Source organism: Lutra lutra, chromosome 2 (genome assembly GCF_902655055.1).
Source record: "Lutra lutra chromosome 2, mLutLut1.2, whole genome shotgun sequence".
NCBI lineage: Eukaryota > Metazoa > Chordata > Mammalia > Carnivora > Mustelidae > Lutra > Lutra lutra.
In genome coordinates, this window is record NC_062279.1 from 85,382,283 (window position 1) to 85,403,078 (window position 20,796).

The 20,796-nt window shown below is 40.2% G+C and overlaps 1 protein-coding gene across 2 annotated transcripts in view; it reads right to left on the minus strand.

The window, feature by feature from the left end:
• Positions 1 to 20,796, minus strand: part of TMEM131L (transmembrane 131 like) — a 157,485-nt gene that overhangs the window by 35,474 nt on the left and 101,215 nt on the right. For both annotated transcript variants that reach the window (XM_047717860.1, XM_047717859.1), the window contains 12 exons: positions 12,811 to 12,888; positions 12,451 to 12,604; positions 11,086 to 11,144; positions 10,661 to 10,769; positions 8,708 to 8,801; positions 8,052 to 8,205; positions 7,347 to 7,517; positions 5,943 to 6,012; positions 4,731 to 4,848; positions 3,233 to 3,374; positions 1,668 to 1,777; positions 557 to 629 (listed from right to left, as the gene is read on the minus strand). In XM_047717860.1, the coding sequence (XP_047573816.1) occupies positions 557 to 629; positions 1,668 to 1,777; positions 3,233 to 3,374; positions 4,731 to 4,848; positions 5,943 to 6,012; positions 7,347 to 7,517; positions 8,052 to 8,205; positions 8,708 to 8,801; positions 10,661 to 10,769; positions 11,086 to 11,144; positions 12,451 to 12,604; positions 12,811 to 12,888 (1,332 nt within the window). The remainder of the gene's footprint in view (positions 1 to 556; positions 630 to 1,667; positions 1,778 to 3,232; positions 3,375 to 4,730; positions 4,849 to 5,942; positions 6,013 to 7,346; positions 7,518 to 8,051; positions 8,206 to 8,707; positions 8,802 to 10,660; positions 10,770 to 11,085; positions 11,145 to 12,450; positions 12,605 to 12,810; positions 12,889 to 20,796) is intronic.

The window sequence follows — 20,796 nt, forward strand, 5'->3', positions numbered from 1 at the left end:
AGCTGCCAAGTCCCCAGACGACATCCTCACCATGTGACAGTTTACTCCTCCTCCTAAGTACTTGTGCAAGACCTCATGAGTGCCCAGGGGCTTAAGTATCTCAGAGAAATCCTTTTTTACAGATGAGGTGAACATCACAGAAACTGGGTGACTTGCTAAAAACATGAAGCCAGTTTGGTGGGAGAAGATTTTTTTTAAGTGTATTTTTACCTTATGCGGCCCTAAAAAAAAATTGGATGGGGAATCTAAAAGAATTGTAAATTCCCGGGTCTCAAGTTTTATGGTTTTCCACATAGCCCTGATTCAATTGTTATTTCTTCAGTCACATGAATCCAAACTATCAAATTAAAATGATTTACAGGCTAACATGAACCGTGCAGCTCCTGCTGCAGTTGTTAATTGGAAAAATCTGCTATGTATGCTTAATGTCTAGAGTATAAAAATAAGAAAGCCGCATATATTATTTAAAGACACTTGAAACACAAATCAGTAAAGCCCATACACTATGTGTATAGTTTGTTTAGCATTCCTTTTCTATTTAAAGAGGACATCCTACCCGGTAAGGGCAAGCTTTGGTGAGCTGGAATTCACCAGTTGTGAAATTAATCATCTGCATATCGGTGCCAAACCTATAAAGAGAAAAAACGTTTGAAATAACATTCAGATTGCCAATAAAGAAAGACTAAGATGTGTACACATACACCTATTATGTGAGCCCATCTATTTACATACACAATTCACCCCGTCCTGGCACTACCATGTCCTACCCCCGGAACTGTACCTGGTGTACTGTGAGTGCTCAATAAATATTGTTGAATGAATGACTTTAGCAGCACAGAAAGTAAAGAAGCATGTGGTAAAAAAAAAAGTTCTAAATATGAAGCACTTTTTTTCTCCAAATGGTCCATTCGGAACCTGACAGGAAGTAACTCTCAACCAAGGACAATTTTATCTCCCGGGGGATGACTGGCAGTATCTGGAGACATTTTTGTTTACCACAGCTGGGGAGGTCCTACTGGCACCTCTTGGGGAGAAGCCAGGGGAGCTCCTAAACATTCTCCGAAACACAGGACAGCCCCTCCTCCCCCAAACAGAAAATCATCTTGTCCAAAATGTCAGTAGTGCTGAAACTGAGAAACTCTGGGATCAGAGTAGGTTCTACTAAGCCAAGGAAGGAAACATTCTAAGTGAAACTGTGATTGCTTCGTAAAAATCACGTAGAATGTGAATATCTAACATCTTTCAGCCATGAACGAAAAGGATTATCATCTTTTCTTTTTTAATGCTCGATTAAAATGCACTCACATGCTACACCCATTTTCTTGAATTGCCCAGAGATCATTGTGATTTAGATTCCAAATTTTAGGAGTATATGTGGGAAAATCACAGTTGTAAAGATTCCCTGGCCGAAGAAAATAGTATCTGCTCGGAACTAGCCTTGACATAGTAACAGTGAAGCTGCCACATGGTGCCACAAGCTGACAAAGGGAAGTGGCCATTTCCATTGAGGCCTACGCCCCGAGGAGTTGGGGATCCAGGTACCGGGATTAATACTGTTTATACCCACATACAGGTTCCAGGTGAAAAATGTGAAGGACTTGGAATAATCCTGAGTTGTAACAGCATTTCCCAAACCCTGTCAGAAAGTCTTCTACTGGGCGCTTTACCATTTATGGAGCAGACGCACTGCAGCCTCAGGCTTAGGATACAAGGAGAGAGGCAGGAGTTGCATGGAGACTGGCCAAGAGGAAGGATTCTTCACCACAAAGTACTTCACCTAGATACGGGGAAAGGCAAATCAAAACCCAGAGAAGGACATGGCATTGCCCCTGAAATAAAACTGCAAAAAATTCATAACCTGAATCTGCTCATGAGGCACCATCATGTAAATCAAATCGAGGGACATTTTAGAAAATAAAGAGCCTGCCCTCTTCAACCACGTCTCTGCTATGAAAGACAACAAAAGGTTCAGGAAGACTACAGGTGACAAAAAAGACACGATTACACAATTCAAGATCCTGAACTGGATCCTGAACTGGGGGAAAAAAAAACAAAAAAACAAAAAACATACCATAAAGTATGTGAGTGGGATAATTGGGAAAATCTGAATATAGACTGCAGAACAGTGAATATTGATGCAGACCATCAATTATGCTGATTGATGGCACATTTTCCAATTCTGATAATTTCACTCTGGCAGGTGGGAAGACGTTCCTGTCCTTAGGAAAATCCCATGGAAGTGGAGGTAAGAGGGGCACAGCATCTGACACTCTCAAGTGGCTCACAAAAGTGCGTGTGGTATGTATGTGCAGAGAGAGAGAAGCAATGATAAAGCAAATGTGGCAAACGTAGAAAACTGTGAATCCTGGTGAAGCACGATTGGGAGTACTTGGTACTATTCTGGAAACTTTTAAGTTGAAATGATTTCAAAATGAACATCTTTTTGAGAGTCTTCAGATGCCACCCCTAAGAAACCCAGTAAGTGCCTCACAGCGTGGAAATTATCACCCAGACCATATGTGATGCAGGCAGCTCTTTGGCAGTGAGACTGGGGACACACATGGAAGCCTGCTGCTGTCCCTTCATTGCCTGGGCCTTCCTCTGGGCCTCCCTAGCTCCTTGAGGGAGACACACACGAGAGAGGGAGTCGGCACACTAAGGACAGAGAGCAACATGATGGTGGAGAAATGACTTTAAAAAAAAAAAAGGCACCTGGGTGGCTCAATCAGTTAAGCCTCTGCCTTCGGCTTAGGTCATGATCCCAGGGTCCTGGGATCAAGCCCTGCATCAGGCTCTCTGCTCAGCAGGAAGCCTACTTCTCCCGCTGTCTGCTGCTCCCCCTACTTGCACTCTCTCTCTCTCTCCCTCTCTCTCTCTGACAAATAAAGTCTTAAAAAATAAATTTAAAATAAAAAAAAATAAAGTCTTAAAAAAAGATTTATTCTGTTGTTCATAGTTGAACACTATGAACACCAAGAAGGCAGATAGATTTTGAATTGAAAACAAATTTCAGAAAGTGTATTTGTTTCATGCATTTTCAGTCTGTTTCGACTTTTACTCATTTTGTTCTTCTGGTATCTCCCTACTAAATGCACTAAACAGCTTATGTGTGCCGCTTAAAATGAATTTAAATTATCTTTGGTTCTGGGACAGTATTCTCAAGGTGGAAAGACTGGTAACTCAAGAACGCAAGAGCTGAGGCGTCCCTGACAAGGAGACCCGCGACCCTCACCACGGTGCTCCTCAGGGCAGTTGCGCTGAAGTTTAACACCAGGCTGGGCTCTGCAATCAAACGAGGCAGAAGGAAAACAAAGGGTTCTGACTCCTTGGATTTCTTCAAGCGACCAAACCGAGTCATTCCTAAAACAGTCCTCCTGTATAATTCATAAAGAAAGAAATTACTTTGAAAAATCATTTTGACATAGAAAAAAATGAAATCACTAAATATCAATCCCACTAAAAGGATCAAGAGCTCTTGGGGTAAAACAGGGCTTATTCTGAGTCTGGGGAAGAGAAAGTACAAAATGATCCTAAAACATCCTGTCTTACTGGAAAGTAAGGGAATGCTCAAAGAATGAATGATAAGAATGTTTAAGGACCCACAAGGTAGCCTCATCGGCCAAATCTGGGACAACTTAGCAGCAGAAATAATAATTGTGGTAGATGGTGCTAATGAACAAAGAATCCATAGGGATGCTCAAAAAGAATGTAGAATAAACAAAATAATTAGAAACATCACCATTTTGCAGCCATCACTCTAACAACTAACGAATCCACACAAGAATTATCAGTGACATGCTCTTAGGGAACAGGAAATTTATGATTTTAAATTATCAAAGCATGTATTACTTATTAATTACTTATTAAAGGAAAAATCCATCTATAACGGAGAGAGCTCTATCACACATATAGTGGGGAGAGTCAAGTGATTCAACTTATCACCAATAGTGGGACAAATTGACGTGTATGTCCTTTCCAAGATCAACCAAGTAGTCAACACTCTTCCCCAAAACTGTTTAATGTGAGTGTAAACTTGAAGAAACAATTCACAAAACCCACGGTGCTGAAGGTTCTATAAGACAACTGGCTAAGACTCTCTCTAAAGTGTCAACATTATGAAATTGAAGAAGGGGGGGGCAAAGATACATATCTAAAGAAAATTAAGAAAACATGACAACCAAATGCAATGCATGACCCTTGAATGGGTCCTGGATTTTAAAAAAGGAACAAGAAAAAGACAGCTATGATGGATATCTGTGGGTCAAACAGAGAAATCTGAATACAGACTGTGTAACTACGTAATTTGACTGTATCAATGTTAAATTTGTGGGGTATGTAATGGTAGTGTAGTTCTATGTAGGAGGATATTCTCCTGAGGAAATAAAATATTCCTTAATAAACTATTGAGGGTTGAAGTATGGTATGTGCAGCTTACTTTCAAATGACTCAGCAAAAAGAAAACGTGTGTGTATACAAAGATACAGAGGTCGAGAGAGAAATAAAACACGAGTGGTAAAATGTGAACAATGACTGAATCCAGATGAGGAATATTTGAGTATTCACAGCACTATAGTTGCAACATTTCTGAGGCTGGAAATTTGTCAAAATAAAAGGCTGAAGAGAAATACTAATTACTGAAAACTCGGTCACGCAATTTCAATAAAGTACTATGCAGTAGTGTCCTCTTCCCCAACCCAGTGCTGAAGGAAAGGTGAACACAGAAGACGTACTTGCAGCCATCACCAGTTTGAAATTTCTTCCATCTTTCATACAATTTATTGGCAAGTTCCGAATCCACGTCCCAAGTAGACTGATCCAGAGAAAGACTCCCTTCCCAATTAGGATTTTCTACAAGTTAGATCAGATGTAATATTTAGATGTACAGGAAATGCAGTTCAGTTAGGAAAGAACGCTGTCAAACTTCTCAAACTGAGAAGACTGCCAAGCAAATCAACACCCACCCCTTTCCTCTGACTGGTTTACTAGGAGTCCCTCTAACCCAATGGCAGATGATATATCAAATCAAACAAACATGTATAAAACGGAACTAAATCGAATTATGTAAAGGTAATAACATAAAAGACACATGGCTCATGAATACAGCCTGAAACAAGTTAAAATTATTCTTAGAACATTTTTAACAGCTTTCAGTCTAACAGGCTAAACTGCTTCCCTGCAAACAGAGCTGGTCGTCACCCAAGTGTTTCGGTTACTATGATCAGTACTGCTGGACCAACGGCGGTCCTCCTAAAGAAGGGCACAGACCAAGGGCTGGGCCTGGAGAAGGTGCGTGTTTATATTTACAACCTGGCCTCCCATTCACCTCGCTCTCTCTGCTTATCCATTCTGTCTGATCTGTGCTAATGATCGTACCAGGATGAACAAGTGGGAATCTCCCCAAAGACATCTTGTACTGTACTGTAACAGTCTCCTTACATTAAATATTTTAATCAACCAGAAGGCAGGAAAAGGCTTAGAAAGAGCTTCTATATCAACACTGTGCATTTCAGTCCCACACCACAACTAGCACTGCCCGTGAGATGTTTAGGCTCCTATAACTAAAGTTTTCAAACGCAATTCCAACAGGTTATTTTTACTAACTTATAGTCAGCCCTTTTATAAAAGAACCAGAACCTTCCATTTTTCCCTAGACACAAGGTTGCTGTGACCATCAAATTATGTGAATGGGGAAAAAATCCCTTAAACAAAAAATCCAAGCTCTTAAAGGGGACATCATTTACCCAAGTACCTTGGGGGATTTTTTAGAGGATTCTTAAAAATTTCAAGTCATTCCATGAATGATCATGCTCTTTAAGAATAAAATATGATACAATTATGTTTATAGTATTGATTATTCCATCTACGAATGCTGTTTTTCCTCACTACTTCCCACCCAGCCCCAAACTAGATTTCTACAGAAAGCCTAAGGGCAAAATACTTACCTGTTTTTGATTTTCCCATGAAATAATGCATGCCACAATGTGCTATCACTTCAAAACCCAGACTCCCTTCCTAGATTGAAAAGTAATACATGAATAACTTAAAACACAACACTAAACATAAAAATCCTAATGCACTCAAATGCGAAGCAGACAACGGCCTCCACCTCGGCGAATTTCTCTTTAACTGGAAGCCAAACAAGAAAGTGAATTCTTGGCTTCCCTTCTGCTTGAACGAGAGTTGTGAACTCCCTCTTAGAGGAAGGATCACGGCAGGGGATTCTGCACAGACATCAATGCCCATAGTGTCAATCCTTGGGTCCCAAAAACACAAAGGTGCCTTCTGAAGTAGAGGTTAATTTCAGGACACTCCTGATAGGTTTTTCTGGGTTTTTTTTGTTTTTGTTTTTGTTTTTAAACTGTAATCTTCTGAAAAGCAGTATAACAATCTATAGTAACTCCTAAGCCACTTGGGACATTTAAACTGATGTTTCACTTCCTACAGGTTGGGAAAGCACAGACTTGCTACTTCCAAATATATGTGAAACCTGCCTCCTCTCTCCCACAAGTAGCTCTTCTTAAAATGCGACTCTTGATCGGAAAAAGGAAGTTTCTAAGAAATCTCCCCTGCTCGAAATACAGATGAATGGAATTAACCTTACATCTTGTGTAGTTTAAGGTCCTACCTTTAAGCCTGTAGCTAAGCATGAGGTATCTCTACCTATGAAACACCAATGCTAATAAGTGAGAAAAATCATAAAGATGGTTGCGTGAATGTCTCATAGTGAAAAATTAGAACCCAGCGTTATACAGTAAGAGCTTGGATCAAAAAGAAGCAGTAACAGTAACCAAATGAAAATAAATAAACATTAAGAAAAAAATGAGACATGTTTAAGATAAGATCTAAATTAAATAGGCTTGCCCAGATTTTAGAAAGCATTTAAATTGAGAACCCTTTCAGGTTTTAGGCTTGGCCCACTAAAGAAATGAAAGGATTACAAGCAACTGGGAGTCACTTACCAGAGGCCTAACTAAAGCATTTAACCATCTAGTTTGCTTGAATTCATTGCTGATATGCAATAAAAGCTCAACTGTGCCTTCTATAACAAGCATATATTTCTTGCTCTTCAAATTTTGGAAACAAATGAAAATGAGATTTGTCTATTTGTATTATCTTATTTTATTCAAAAACCTCAAATTACTTTGTGAAAAATAGAAACTTTTTCCAAATAAAGAGTTCCCTATCTAAACAACTGACCATCTAAAAATGGCCTGGTACTACCCTTCAAATTTCTTAGATAGTCTTAGAGAACATAAGCTTGACTCTGCCAATAAAACCCAAGCACCGTTAAGTTCACAGACAGTAATTATTACGAAAGTTATAACACCTAGTGTTATAAACGATACCTTGGTTGGGGCTGAGTAAATCTGTAGAGGTATTGCAAAAACAGCACCTATGTTTGTAGTCAAAAACACATTGGTGAATAGGTTTACGGCAATGTCTTTAACAGCAAGTTTCAAAGAAAATATATTCCAACAGCCTGGAGGTAGAAATAAAGGGCCAGTGAAATTCAGAATCTAAAAGGAAAAAAAAGTAAGAGAAATTACTTTTCCTAACACTAATTATGTTAAGATCCTTAGAAAGCATGATACTAAAGTTCTTCTGTACTTTTAAAAATATAATCTTACTTATTTCCAGGTCAAAGACTGAAATTTTTTTTTTTATACAAATGACAGGTTTTAAATGTTTTATATGCTACTATTTTTAAATTTCACGAAAGCGATCTTGAAATTTTCATGTGTGGTATTTTGAAAAAGTTTACTTTGTCATTAATTAGGCTTACTTTTAATAAATATAATCTTTTTAGTATAAGCTATACATTGTAATCTTTTTGAACAATGCTAAGAGCGAATATCATTTCAGAATATATCTTGAACAACAGTTTAATAAAATAAAGGAGATCCCAGAAGTAACTCTGAAAACATTAAAAGAAAAATACCTGCTTTAAAAATCAGAAGTAAAATGGTCTTTTATAAATATTAATTCCACAGCATCTGACCTTATACAAAGCTTCAGATAGGATAAAACCTGGATAAAAATACCATTCATACCTTTACAACATGCTTGGTCTCCTTGGAAACAAACACATCCTTTAATACAACACTGCGGTCAAAATGGTTGAGGTACCACATTGACCAAACTCCCGAGGTGTTCTCGTGAGCCTCTATGTGAAACTGGGTTGCAAAGGAGTCCATTCTAAAATACCTGTGAACACAGGACATGCATGCCATCAGCCCGGAGTGTGAGACAGCCATCAGCATTCACCGTGCCTCTAAGTGCAGAAAGAAGAGCATCATAAAATGTCAGAGAATGAAGGTTAGGAGTGCTAGGAAATGAGCTTCAAGATGGCCTTCTTCAACCTTCATGCCCACAAGGGGAGCATTGAAGGCCAGAGGATAAGGGAGCAGGCCAGGACCAGACCAGCTCATGGAGGCCACCAGGGCAAAGCCAGGACCCAAAGGCACATCCTCTTCCTCTTCCCACACCTGGCTCCCTGGCCCAGGACCTGTGCCGCAAACTGAACCATTCGTTTCCTCTCTCCCATTCTGCAGCCAGCCCCCCGACTGCTTGTTAGCAGGGTTAATGCATGGAAGGCAAGTCCCGAGAGAGAGAATCATACACATCTTATGAGTTACATTTTCAAATTCCTGTGAGATGAAAGCAAACAAATGAACACATGATTTGAGGGAAAGTGGAATCACCCTACCCTTGAACCACAGGAGAGGACAGACATGCTTTTAGTGTTGAAGTCTTTTTTATTTTCTTCATGTCTTCTTTAACTCCATTGTCACATGACGTAGCTGTTTTGAGACACAAAGAAATAAATGTGAAGTGTAACCCTCTTTTCTTTCCTTACCCTGAACGAAACCAATATCTATGTTTTATTTATAACTTCCTAATTACTCCACTTTTCAGCCTCCATTAAAACCGTGCATCAGATATCAGTGGTAAAATCCTTTCTTAACACTCCTTTTTCTCCACTGGCTTGTTGCCAATTGTCTGGAACATGGTGTTTTCCACCCTCCCCCCACATCCAACCCTTTTTTAAACCAACCTCTCATTTCTTCTTTTGGGGGAAAAAAGAGAGAGAGAAAGAGGGAGAGAGAGAGAGTGAACACTGTGGCTTCTCTTTACAAAGATCTGCATTCACCTTAAATATAGGAAAGTAGTTCTGCCAGGGATGACAAAAGTGAGAAATGACGCTCCGCTGGGTGGGGTGAAGAGAAGCATGTGGTGACATGAGCAAGAAAGCAAGACAACCAAAATAGCAAGAAGGAGCTTCACAGTGAAAGTAGGAATGAAGTCCAAAACACTGTGAATTATCAAAACAACATTTAAGCTTTCCATGAGCTAGGCTGTAATAGTAAGGCACTGGTACAGAATTCTTATAATACTCAAGTCCTTTATTTGAAAGAGACAAGAGAGAGAGAGAGAGAGATCAAGCACAAGGTGGGAGAGGAGCAGACAGAGAGGGATAGGCAGACTCCGTGCTGAGCAGGGAGCCCAACTTAGGGCTTGACCTGAGTTGAAAGCAGATGCTTACCCGACTGAGCCACCCCGGATCCCCCAGTCTTTTTTTTTTTTCTTTTCTTAAGTTACATACATGGCTCCAAAAAGTATTCATACACTAACAAAAATATGAAAGTAGAGTCTACCGTTCACCCCTGAGTCCCCAATCATTGTAAACAACTGCTAGCAGTTGTTAGCTAGCAGAACTGCTAGCAGGTTCTTATGCATTCACCCAGTGTTCTGCGCACACACAAGTACACAGACACCCTTTAAACAACACCCAGTGCGCACACAATGCTTGCACGTGTGTCTCCTAAAAGCTGCAGAGCACACCCTCCTGGAGATGCATGACAATTTCACCAGCCCCCTACCGATGGATGGTGACACTGCTTTGCTTCCCTGGCAGTGCCCATTTCTGCAGGTACAGCTGTGCATACGTACATGAGTGTATCTGTAGATGGTTCCTTGATGGAGAAGGATCAAAGAGCATCTATGTGCATTTTAAAAGTTCACAGATTGTCAATTTTCCCTCCAGAAAAGCCTGTGTTGGTTTTTACTCTTGTTAAAAATATCTGTTTTTTCCACTAATCACTTACCAACACAGAATACTGACAATGTTTTTATCTTTATTGATCTAAGTAATAAATTATATTTCACTTGCTGCTTTAATTAACAGTTCTTGAAATATAAGTGAAGCAGGGCATGTTTTCATATGCTTAAAACCATCTGCATCTCTTTACAGAATTCTGCCATAAATAAATAAGAACCCAAAGCAAGGACTGGGTTTATGCTCACTAGATCTGTATTGCGTTCTACACCAAGAAATACAACGAGGGCAGCAGAACTCTTGATCTGTGAAAGCAGCCCTCCACCAAACACATGCACATCCTGTTCTCTCAAATCACCAACTCAGTTAACCTTTAAATGCAAAATCTTACACGTGTGGCAGAATAAAAGTTGAATCCACAATCATTTTTTCCGTCATTCTCTCTCTTAGACCTCTGAAGGCTGCAGTATTTTAATCAAACCCATTCACTTTCTGAAAACCTCGCTTATTACTCTGTAGCTCTAAGTCATTTCCCGGAAAGAATGATCATAACTGGATAATGAAAATAAGAAAGACAATCTCTGATATTCTTAAAAACTGTACCTTTGCAAGTGAAAGAGGCGATTTTTGTAAAGTTGGTCGTAGAAGTAGGTAGGAGGACTGGTTCAAACTGCAGGGACAGAGCATCTCTCTGTGAGAAATGATGTACATCCTACAGGAAAAAAAAAATCCAAGTTACTATTCTCAGCTGGGTATTTATCCAATTTGAATCAAATCTGTTCAAAGAGCTAAGTAGCTCAGACTGGCGTACGAGCAACTGCTCAGCATATATGTCTATAAGAGTATGAAGAGGGTGCTGACAACCTTCATCCTAATATGGGGTCCAGCAAGGGAAAATGGGTGTAAATTAAAACAAAGGAGAATTGAAACAAGTGTTCCTGTATCTGTTCCTGAAAAATTCTCACATTCTGCAATTAAACACACACTTCTCAGTTTAAAGTTCACTCTTTGTAAGCATTTACAATTACCTGTATCCAAATAAGGCTGTTTCCTGAATGTAGTATATACATATTTACTGCCGAATCATCTGTCCAAAAGAATCAGAGAGACAAGATTAAAACAAAGAGGCAACTCATTCTCGCACCTTAATATAGCAGTTCAAATACCATATTACACATTTCTATACAAAATAGGACTCGCTTTTCAACACTACAATTGAAACTGGGAGCTATTTTCTGTTGGGTATCCTTATAAATAAGTCACAAGAGAAAAAGATCTACACAAAAAGACTGACTTACCAATACAGGATCCCTAAATGATGAACTGCCAGTGGAGAAATTAGGTCATACTATTACTCCTGTAGATGAGACTAACTAATTGGACAGCTTTAAAAAAGCTATATCCTTCTGTTGCTTAGCCCCTCATTTCCTTATTTAGATGGTCACATTTGAGGAAAAGCAAAACCCTCAGATCTCAAAGCACAGTCTTCCTTTTCACCTTCATCAAAAGTGCTCCCATGGGACAGGGGTCTTCTCTCCATTGTTGTCCACCTGGCCATTCTGAGAATCACCAAAACTATGAACCCAAGGACAGGGCAGCTTTCCTGCTGAACCATTACTACTATAACCAATTCTGAGGAATGGAAAGTAATGAGGCTTGACCGACAATTAAGACTCCCAAATAAAAGCACGCTTTGCTACCAATTCTTTCTCCAAATATATATATGGTATGTGTTTATATGTGTGTGCATGTGTGTATGTATATATATATACAGACAAGTACATATATATACATACATACCAGCACAGCCTTGCTAACCAATGGGTAATATAAATGTCAAGGACCATATAATATGTGTTGCCTAACAAAATTCTTAGAAATTTAAAGTGATGAACTAGGCAACTTCTGGCACACAGGACACACATTTTCCAAGACAAAATTCACAGAAATGAACACTAAAATTCACACTATCCTAACTTGTCAGGCATCTAGGAGCAACCAGCACCCAATCAACTATTAAAAGAATGAAACGGCGTGATTTAACTGAGCTTCTGCAAATCAGTAACAATGGAACGTGAGACGTGAGACTTAAAATACTCTGTGAATATTTATATTAGATTGTTTTGCCTGTTTAACTTGTTCATGATCTCCAGAATGCCGAAAAAAGTTATTCCCAAGGAAATTCAGAATGATTCCCGGTTGCCACTTAATGTACTCCAAAATAATATAGCCTTACTAGCACCTGCAGGTTGAGGATCAGTTATTGTTTCAACCTCTTAAGAGTGAAAGCAAAGGCTCTTTGTTTTGCACTGCAATGATACAATCTTCAGGTAAATGATGATGCAGGCTAATCAAAATGTATCATAATAAAATTTTAAAAGACTCCACCTTACCTGAGGTCTCAGATTTATCTGTAGCTACATAAATAATAGAAAGATGATCTAACAAATCTTGTGTGTTTTCTTCAAATTCTTTTGAGAAGTTTTCCATGGTGACAATTATGCTCATTTGTAGCCGTAGAACATCATCAGATTCCATATAACAACTCTGATATTGGAGGGATGGAAAAAAAAAAAAGGAAGAACTCAAAAAAAAAAAATCATCCAAAGCTTTGTGATTTCAAATTTTAGAAAAAGAAAAACACTATGGTAAGGACATGTGTATTTCTGAAAAGAGAATGTGTCATTTTCTTTTTGGTTTCCAAACCAAAAATTAGGAAAGGAAAGATAAAAACACTGAATTTTTTATTTTACCTTTAATTGTTGACACACTTTATTATGTAAACTGCATTCCAGTTGCACTTGCAAGAGGCTAGTATTAGTGGTTTCCGCCTAAAAGAAGAAGGTGGTTAAAAACTTAAAAGAGGCAAAAAAGTTCAATCTCATATTCACAGTAAGCAATCTATCATTTATTCAGGAAATTCATTGATTCATTTAATAAATATTTGAGTATCTAGTAAATGATGGGTATTATTCTAGTAGCTGGAAATGAACATGAATAAGACATAAAAATCTGTCACTTGAGCTTACATTCTAAAGGAAATCATAAGCTCTCCCTTGGGCAACATGAAAATTCCTATTATGGCAGTAAGGAGATAAATATGTTCTAAATATACACAGGAACACTGTAGTTTGGCATTTCATATACTTTTGAACATTCTGTTTCAACATAGGAGTCTTTCATTTCAAAGTAGGTTCACCCAGTACCAGCCAATTACTGTTCTTACGCCTGCCTTCCATTAGTGGAATGACGTTACAAGTGCTAACAAGACCCCCAGAGGGGTCTAACATTCCACTGGCCATCATCATCCTTTTTAATATGTGAAAGAGCTACGGATGGAAGAGACCAAAGCAAAGGAAAAGAATGCAGAATTTCATCAAGCTCAGAGATTGTAACAGCTGCTTGGGATGATAACTGATGTATCTTTAAGAGGAGGAAATGCAAACCCCAATCCAGGAATACAGCCCTGTGGGTGGGTGGGAGGGGGCTGCAGACAGTGAAGGCACGGGCAGTCAGGTAGTGAGGCATGTATATCCAAACGGCTGCAAGAGTTCCTGCTTTGCTAGGTCTGATGTGTCTGGCATAGTGATTATAAAATTTAAAAAGGCACTCGGCTTGGCAGCCACAGTCAGGACACCAGGAAATCTCAGTACAGTAAGAGGCATTCTCCAAATCCGTGGCTGACTTAATTGTCGGTAAGCATTTACTCACTCCAGGAAGATTCAGTATCAAGTAGAAGAACCACAGTGGTGTTTGACTTGTCAGATTTATTAAGCATTATTTAAGTTTATTATGTTAAAAAACACATTTTTAACAACTGCAATTGTCATTCAGCGATTAAAGTAGCCAAACTGGAGTCAAATATGATGCATTTTAAAATGCAGTGAAGATATTTAAGAAGTTTAACCAAGCTTATAAGCGGGACCAAATATTAACCAGAAGTTCTTTTAGAAAGTAATTGCTAGTATCTGCTAGACTTAAACAGAACAATACCATTTGTAAATGGAACCTAAAATCTTAAGAACTAGATTTCTGAATTTGTCTTTCTGTAAACGAGTCCCACCATCAAAGACATAAAAAGAAAAAAGCCCACCACTTCTGAAACTGCTTTAGCCAGTTATAAAAGACCTGCTCACACACCAATCCAATGGACAATTTTCATTTTGCCCAACTCCTCTGCTAATTTAACCTCATTATCCACATCTCTTGGTTCTTCTCCTTCCTATTTGAGGCTTTTCCCTCTCTCCTCTCAAGATGTTAGAGTTGTTCTGGATTCTGTCTTTCACCCTCTTCACTCTCTCCCCCCAGGGAAGAGACACAGAAGCTGTCTGCACTTCTCTCTCCAGCTCAGCCCTCTCCGCATACCCATGTCCACTCCTCCTCAACGCTCACACTCGCCAAGACAGCTACCTTGCTGTGCACAGTGTTGTCCTGGCACCATTATTCATAGAGTTATTTATGACAGAAACCTGAACACCAACTTCGCTCTACCTCCTCACTTACCCTTCTCAAACAAACCCATAACCAAGTTATACTGACCCCACCTTCTCAGTACCCTTGAATCCATTCACTTCTCTTCATTCCTAACACTCTGGAGATCAAGGGTCGGCAAACTATGCCCATGGGCCAAATCCAGCCTACTGCCTGTGTTTGTAAATAAAGCTTTATTGGAAGCCAGCTATGTTCATTCTTTTGTGGATCGCCTATGGCTGCTTTCATGCTACAACTGCAGAGATGACTACTTGCAACAAAAATCACATGGCCTGCAAAGCCAAAATTTACTCTCTCTAGGCCTTTACAGAAAAAGTTTAGGGACACTTGTCCTCGTGGAAGGGAGGGCAGGGAGGGAGGAGACAGGTGGGCTAGTGTTCTCCCTGTGTCTACCTCTGTCCTCTCCATTCCTGTCTCCACATTGCATCAAGAGTGAGTTTACAAATATGCAAATCAGGTGACACCACTATCTGCTCAAAGCCCATCAAAGACCAAATCCTTTACTGCAGCCTCAAAACTCAGGCACCTCCCCAGTCTTCACCACCTTATTTATGCTCCCGCCTCACTAGTCTACTTTCTGCTGTTTGCCTTCAACCTCTGAATTTATCCTTCTGCTGTGAACTCACATCCCCAAATCCAGCCTTCCTCTACCGAGCTAAACCTTCATGTCTAGCTGAAACATCCCCTTCGCCAAGGTTCTCCCTGACACCGTAGCTGGGGTAATTGCCCATTACTTACACCCACAGCACCTTTCCCCCGACAACCTGCCCAGGTCTGTCTTCCCCAGAAGGTTGCAAGCACCTTGTTTGATGCTTTTACCAGAGAGCCTACCCCTAAATTCAATATGCAGTTAGTGAATAAAGAGAAGTGGGCACACAGCCACAGATGCTTGCTTGAAAAAGGTAAGCTTGAAATAGGCAAGAAATGAAAAATAATAAACAATGGCTACAAAATAAAAGAATATACCAAAACCTGTCTCTTGACATGTACTTCTGACCTAAAACTCCCCTCCACAAAAAAAGTTTAAAGAAAAACCTGTATCAACACATTTTCAACATATGCATTTATAACAGTTGTGTTTTTTTTTTTAAAGATTTTATTTATTTATCTGACAGACAGAGATCACAAGCAGACAGAGAGGCAGGCAGAGAGAGAGAGGGAAGCAGGCTCCCTGCTGAGCAGAGAGCCCGATGTGGGACTCGATCCCAGGACCCTGAGATCATGACCTGAGCCGAAGGCAGAGGCTTAACCCACTGAGCCACCCAGGCGCCCCAACAGTTGTGTTTTTTGAAAACTTACAGCAATTTAACTATAAGCCTTAACCTCACAAGGTAATTCTCTTACCTAAAGTATTTCTTCAAATGTTGAAAAATTTTAAGTTCAGAATTAGGATTTTTGAACACAATGAAACAATCCAATTTGCAGAGTGATCTGATGTAATATAAAGCCCAGTATTTGGTCATTCTTGGTAAGTTTCTGGATGAATTTCTTATTCACCATTTTAAGTAAGATTCCTCTCTTAGTTGGAAGGACAACAAAAATAAACTCCCGTATTGTTTCATTTGTTGTAGAACATTTCAGAGTCCCACAAGGGGGAGTCCCAACACCTCCAAACTGTCCTTGAAGCAGGCCAATTTTTCTCAAAGAGCAATTTAAAGGCTCATGTCTTCATCAAAAGAACAAAACTAATGTAATCCTGACTTAAGAAAGTAAACTATAATCAAAACATGAGCCACCTGGGACACACACACACACACACACACACACACACACACACGGATTAAATTCTCTCTGAAAGGACCCCAGCTGAGCACATGTGTTAAGACGGTGGGACATCCCCTTATTCAAGAGTGGGCCTGGGAAGATTATAAAAGGAAAAGAGAAACCTACTTCTTTACTTTTCAAACCCTCCAAAATCACTTTAACAAATTAGCTCATAAATTTCACAGCCAAAAAATAGAATAATTTCTTGGTTGTTTTGTACAGTACATGGTATTATTCCCTTGTAGAAGCTGGGGGGGGGTGTGGTTTGGCGGGGTTAAATGACTTATCAAAGGTCCTAAGGTTAGCTAGTGGAAACCAGGGGGGGGTGGGGCAGGTCTTTAATACAGGTCAGTACTTTTTTTCTAAGTAAATCAGAACAGACCAAGTATACTTCTCCTAAATTTAAAAGTTGGAAAGTTCTTCGCCATGGAAACAGGTATTAGAAAACCCTACCAGGAGAAAATGCAACAGTCCAGAAAATGGCAGGGTTAAAAACTCCCTTTTGTCATGGCTTATATTCCCATGGTTTTGTGTTATGACTCTAGCTGACTGGATCTGAGAGAGAAGAAATCACCTAGTTCTCTTCCAGCTAAGAAACTGGTCTTAGGGCAGCAGGGCTGGGCAGAGTGTGATCTGGGGGTATCGTGTACAAGTAAAGAGGAAAGGAAATGATAGACTTCAAATCCAGCCCTCTTAGATGACTTCTACTAACAAGAATAAACCAATATCATAGCAAAAATATATGAGAATCTATAATACACTGATCCGGACAGAGTGATCAAGAGCCTTGAAATCAGGGCGTTCACAGTAATGACCACACACAGAAACCTTGCATTTAAGGAATATTTGAGGAATACATAAAAGAATTATAGATAAATTCCAATATTAGTTCTCACTTTTCTCCCCTTCTACAATTTTTAATGCTAAATTTTAAAGGTTCTTTTCCAGGTAAATGTCTATTAGCAGGAACCCAGATTCTGTATAAGCCACGTGACCATTCCAGACAGTGGCCCCATCTATAGTGCTAGGTACAACACAATCTATACAGCAAGTGAGTTTGCATAAAACAGGCCTTTTCTTGGGTCCCTTCCACACAACAGCCACGCTCTGTAACCCAACTCCTGATTTAGTGTTTCCTGTAACAACAGCTGGCCTCAGTGGAGTTATTAGTCAGCACTGTAGGGTTGCTTTCTCTCCTCTCTAGCAACTGGGCTTCAGCCCTCCCCTTAACCACTGCCCTGCTAATCCTCAGATATTTAACCACTGAAACAAAATTCACCTACCCTGCCAGACCCCTTGCTAAAATATCTGTAAAAACCTAGGAAATGGCTGAAATTCATTTTTGTTTTAAGGGAAGAGGGATGAAAGCACATGTGCTGCATTTTCTCTTATCCACATCTTTTCCAGAAAAGGCTTTGCTGTTAACTCAGTTGGAGATGAAACCCCGGCCACAAAACCTTAGGGGTGGGGCACCTGCATGGCTCAGTGGGTTAAACCTCTGCCTTCGGCTCAGGTCATGATCTCAGGGTCCTAGGATCGAGCCCCGCATCAGGCTCTCTGCTCAGCAGGGAGCCTGCTTCCCCCCCACTCTCTGCCTGCCTCTCTGCCAACTTGTGATCTCTCTCTGTCAAATAAATAAATAAAATCTTAAACAAACAAAAAACCTTAGGGGCATCCTCTACCCTGCCTAAGACTCAGTTTCCTCTTCAATAAAACAGAGTTAGTGAGGTCACAGCCATGTTATGAGCCCTAAATGAGACCCACAGGAAACACACAGAGCACACGGTAGACCTTCCAAAGGGAGTGTTGTTGTTTTCACTTGGTCATTCACAATTAATGCATTAAATGAGTAAAACTTTACAGAAAATAACTTAAATGTTTCTGGGAAGTGGTTTTTCCCACATCAAGGTTGTAAGAGGGGGAAACTCCTCTTCCACACTCTTTTGGCTTCTAAGAGAAGAGGGTTGTTGTTGTTGTTGTTGTTGTTTCTAAAACACTTCAAGTTCTTTTTGTCTTATTTCACATTTGGTTTAGAACCCAAGAAAAGGGAAGAGCCAGGTGTTGCCCACAAGCTTCCACCCTCCTGAAATGCGCCAGAAACTGTGAAACCAAGTTAGCAAAAAGCAATGTGGAAAGCAAGTTAGCATTTAGATACTGAGACTTGTCATTGGACCAAGTGCAGCGGCCTGTATGGTGCAATACTCCAGCTTTTGCACTTGGGGAGCTGGCTTTTCGCTGTTATACGCTGGGTTGGCAGTTTCAGGAGAGCTTTGCGGGATTTTCACCTTGGTAGGTCATGTGGCATATGTTGACTTGATCCAAAGGCAAGCAGCTATTTTTATACAATTGGATGCTGTGGGCCTTGAGCAAATGGCAAGCAGGTCCTGAAGGCCTGGCTCAGGCCTTGACCCTGGGCCCAGGTTCCGCAGAAGTTCGGGCTTTCATGATGCAGACGGTGGAAGCTAGACCTTGAGCAATGTGGGTGTAGTTTTTACCTAAATAGGAGTAGCCATGGCAAAAATCAGCCATGGCTATGGAAGAAAGGATGACGCAGTGGGAAACAGTATAGTGGTTCCTCAAAAAAATCAAACATGGAATTGTTGAGTGATCCAGTAATTCTATTTCTAGGTATATGCCCAAAAGTGATAGGAGGAACTCAAACAGATATTTGTACACCCAAATCCATAGCTGCATTACATACAGTAGTCAGAAGTTGAAACAACCCAAAATCCATCCATGAATGAATGACTAAACAAAACATGGTGTATCCATACAATGGCATGTTACCCAGTCTTAAAAGAGAAGGAAGATCTGACACATATACTAGAACATGGATGGACCCTGAAAACATTATAACAGAGTGAAATAGGCCAGACACAAAAGGACAAATATTCTGTGATTCCACTTACATGAGGGGGCCTAGAATAGTCAAATTCATAGAGACAGAAAGCAGACTAATGATCCTGGGGGGGACTGAGAAGAGAGGTTAATGGAGTGTTGCTATGTAGTGGGTGTGCTTCAGTTGGGGAAGATGAGAAAGTTCTAGAATGGATGATGGTGATGATCGCATGACAGTGTGAATGTACTTCATCATCCCACTCAACTGTACACTTAAAATGGTAGTTTACGGAGCATATACTTCACCACTAGAAAGGGAAAGGGAAGGGGAGAAGGAAAAAGGAAAGGAAAAGATGTCCTAGTGAGGACTCCTCTCACAATAAAGAGAGCTCCCAGAGCTGGACCATCTGCTTTTATTGCCAGATCTTGAAGAAACATTGGGTCCAACTCCAGGCAGACAGTACAGACAGGCTGCTCCAAATTCTGTTCCTTTTTTATGCATTATCTTCGTGGCTAAGAGTTGGAACTATGAAAGAGTTCAAATTCTCATTTAAATTCATGTGGGCCAGTCTACAGACTCAGAAGTTCCTCCCCATCACACTGGCTCCAGATTTATTAATCATCTAAATGCTAACCACTGTTTTAGATGCTCAAGATCCAAAATGACAGATACACAGACAGATGGCAGATTTTATAAATAAAGAAGCAATAAGCTAATCAGATAGAAGAGATGCTCTCATCCTGGGTTGAGGCAGACAAGCAATTTGACAGAATTAACTGCATGCACAAAGAAAGCAACCACTAAGGTTAGAACAATCCGGTTCACTCTGGACATCAGAGAAGTGCTGGAAGCTTAGGGACACATGATTTAGTTTTCCTATCAGAGCAAGATGAACAAAAAAGGCAGATGGAGGAAGAAGGCGGGAGAGAGAGCTCCCCTTAAGAGAAAGACAAACCGCTTAGAGAACAATTAGACAGAACATGACTGAGAAAACGAGGCCTCAAAAGTCCAGCTCAACAGAATACAGAGAGATGGACATAGCCTGGTAGCTAACTGAAGTGAGGGAGAGAGATCTTTGTGCTCACTGGAGCATTTAAAAAATGGAATAGGGTGCCTGGGTGGCTCAGTTGGTTAAGCATCTGCCTTCGGCTTGGGTCATGATCCCGGGGTCTCAGGATCGAGTCCCACATCAGGCTCCCTTCTCAGTGGGGAGCCTGCTTCTCCCTCTGCCCTTCACCCTGCTTGCGCTTGCTCTCACTTTTGCTCTCTCTCTCTCTCTCAAATACATAAATCTTTAAAAATAAAATTCTAAAAAATACTAATAATAAAAAGTAAAAATTAAAAAATAAAAAATGTAATAAAAGAAGAAAAGCAAGACCTTAGCAGATAGGAACTGCTCCCCCTGAAGGAACCAGGCTTCTATTACAGGAGGTATGGAGAAAGGCACTTGTAAAGCCAGGTGCAGAATCCACAGTAAGAACAGCTGAGGACTGAGACAGCTATACCCAGGACGACTACATAAGACCTGGAGAGGTTCAGGGGTACAGGGGACAGGAGGTTCAGAGCAGAATGCTCAGAGAATACAAGGTGGAGACACAGCTACGGCCCATGCCCTGGGGGAATGTGTTTGTGAAGTTCATAGAAG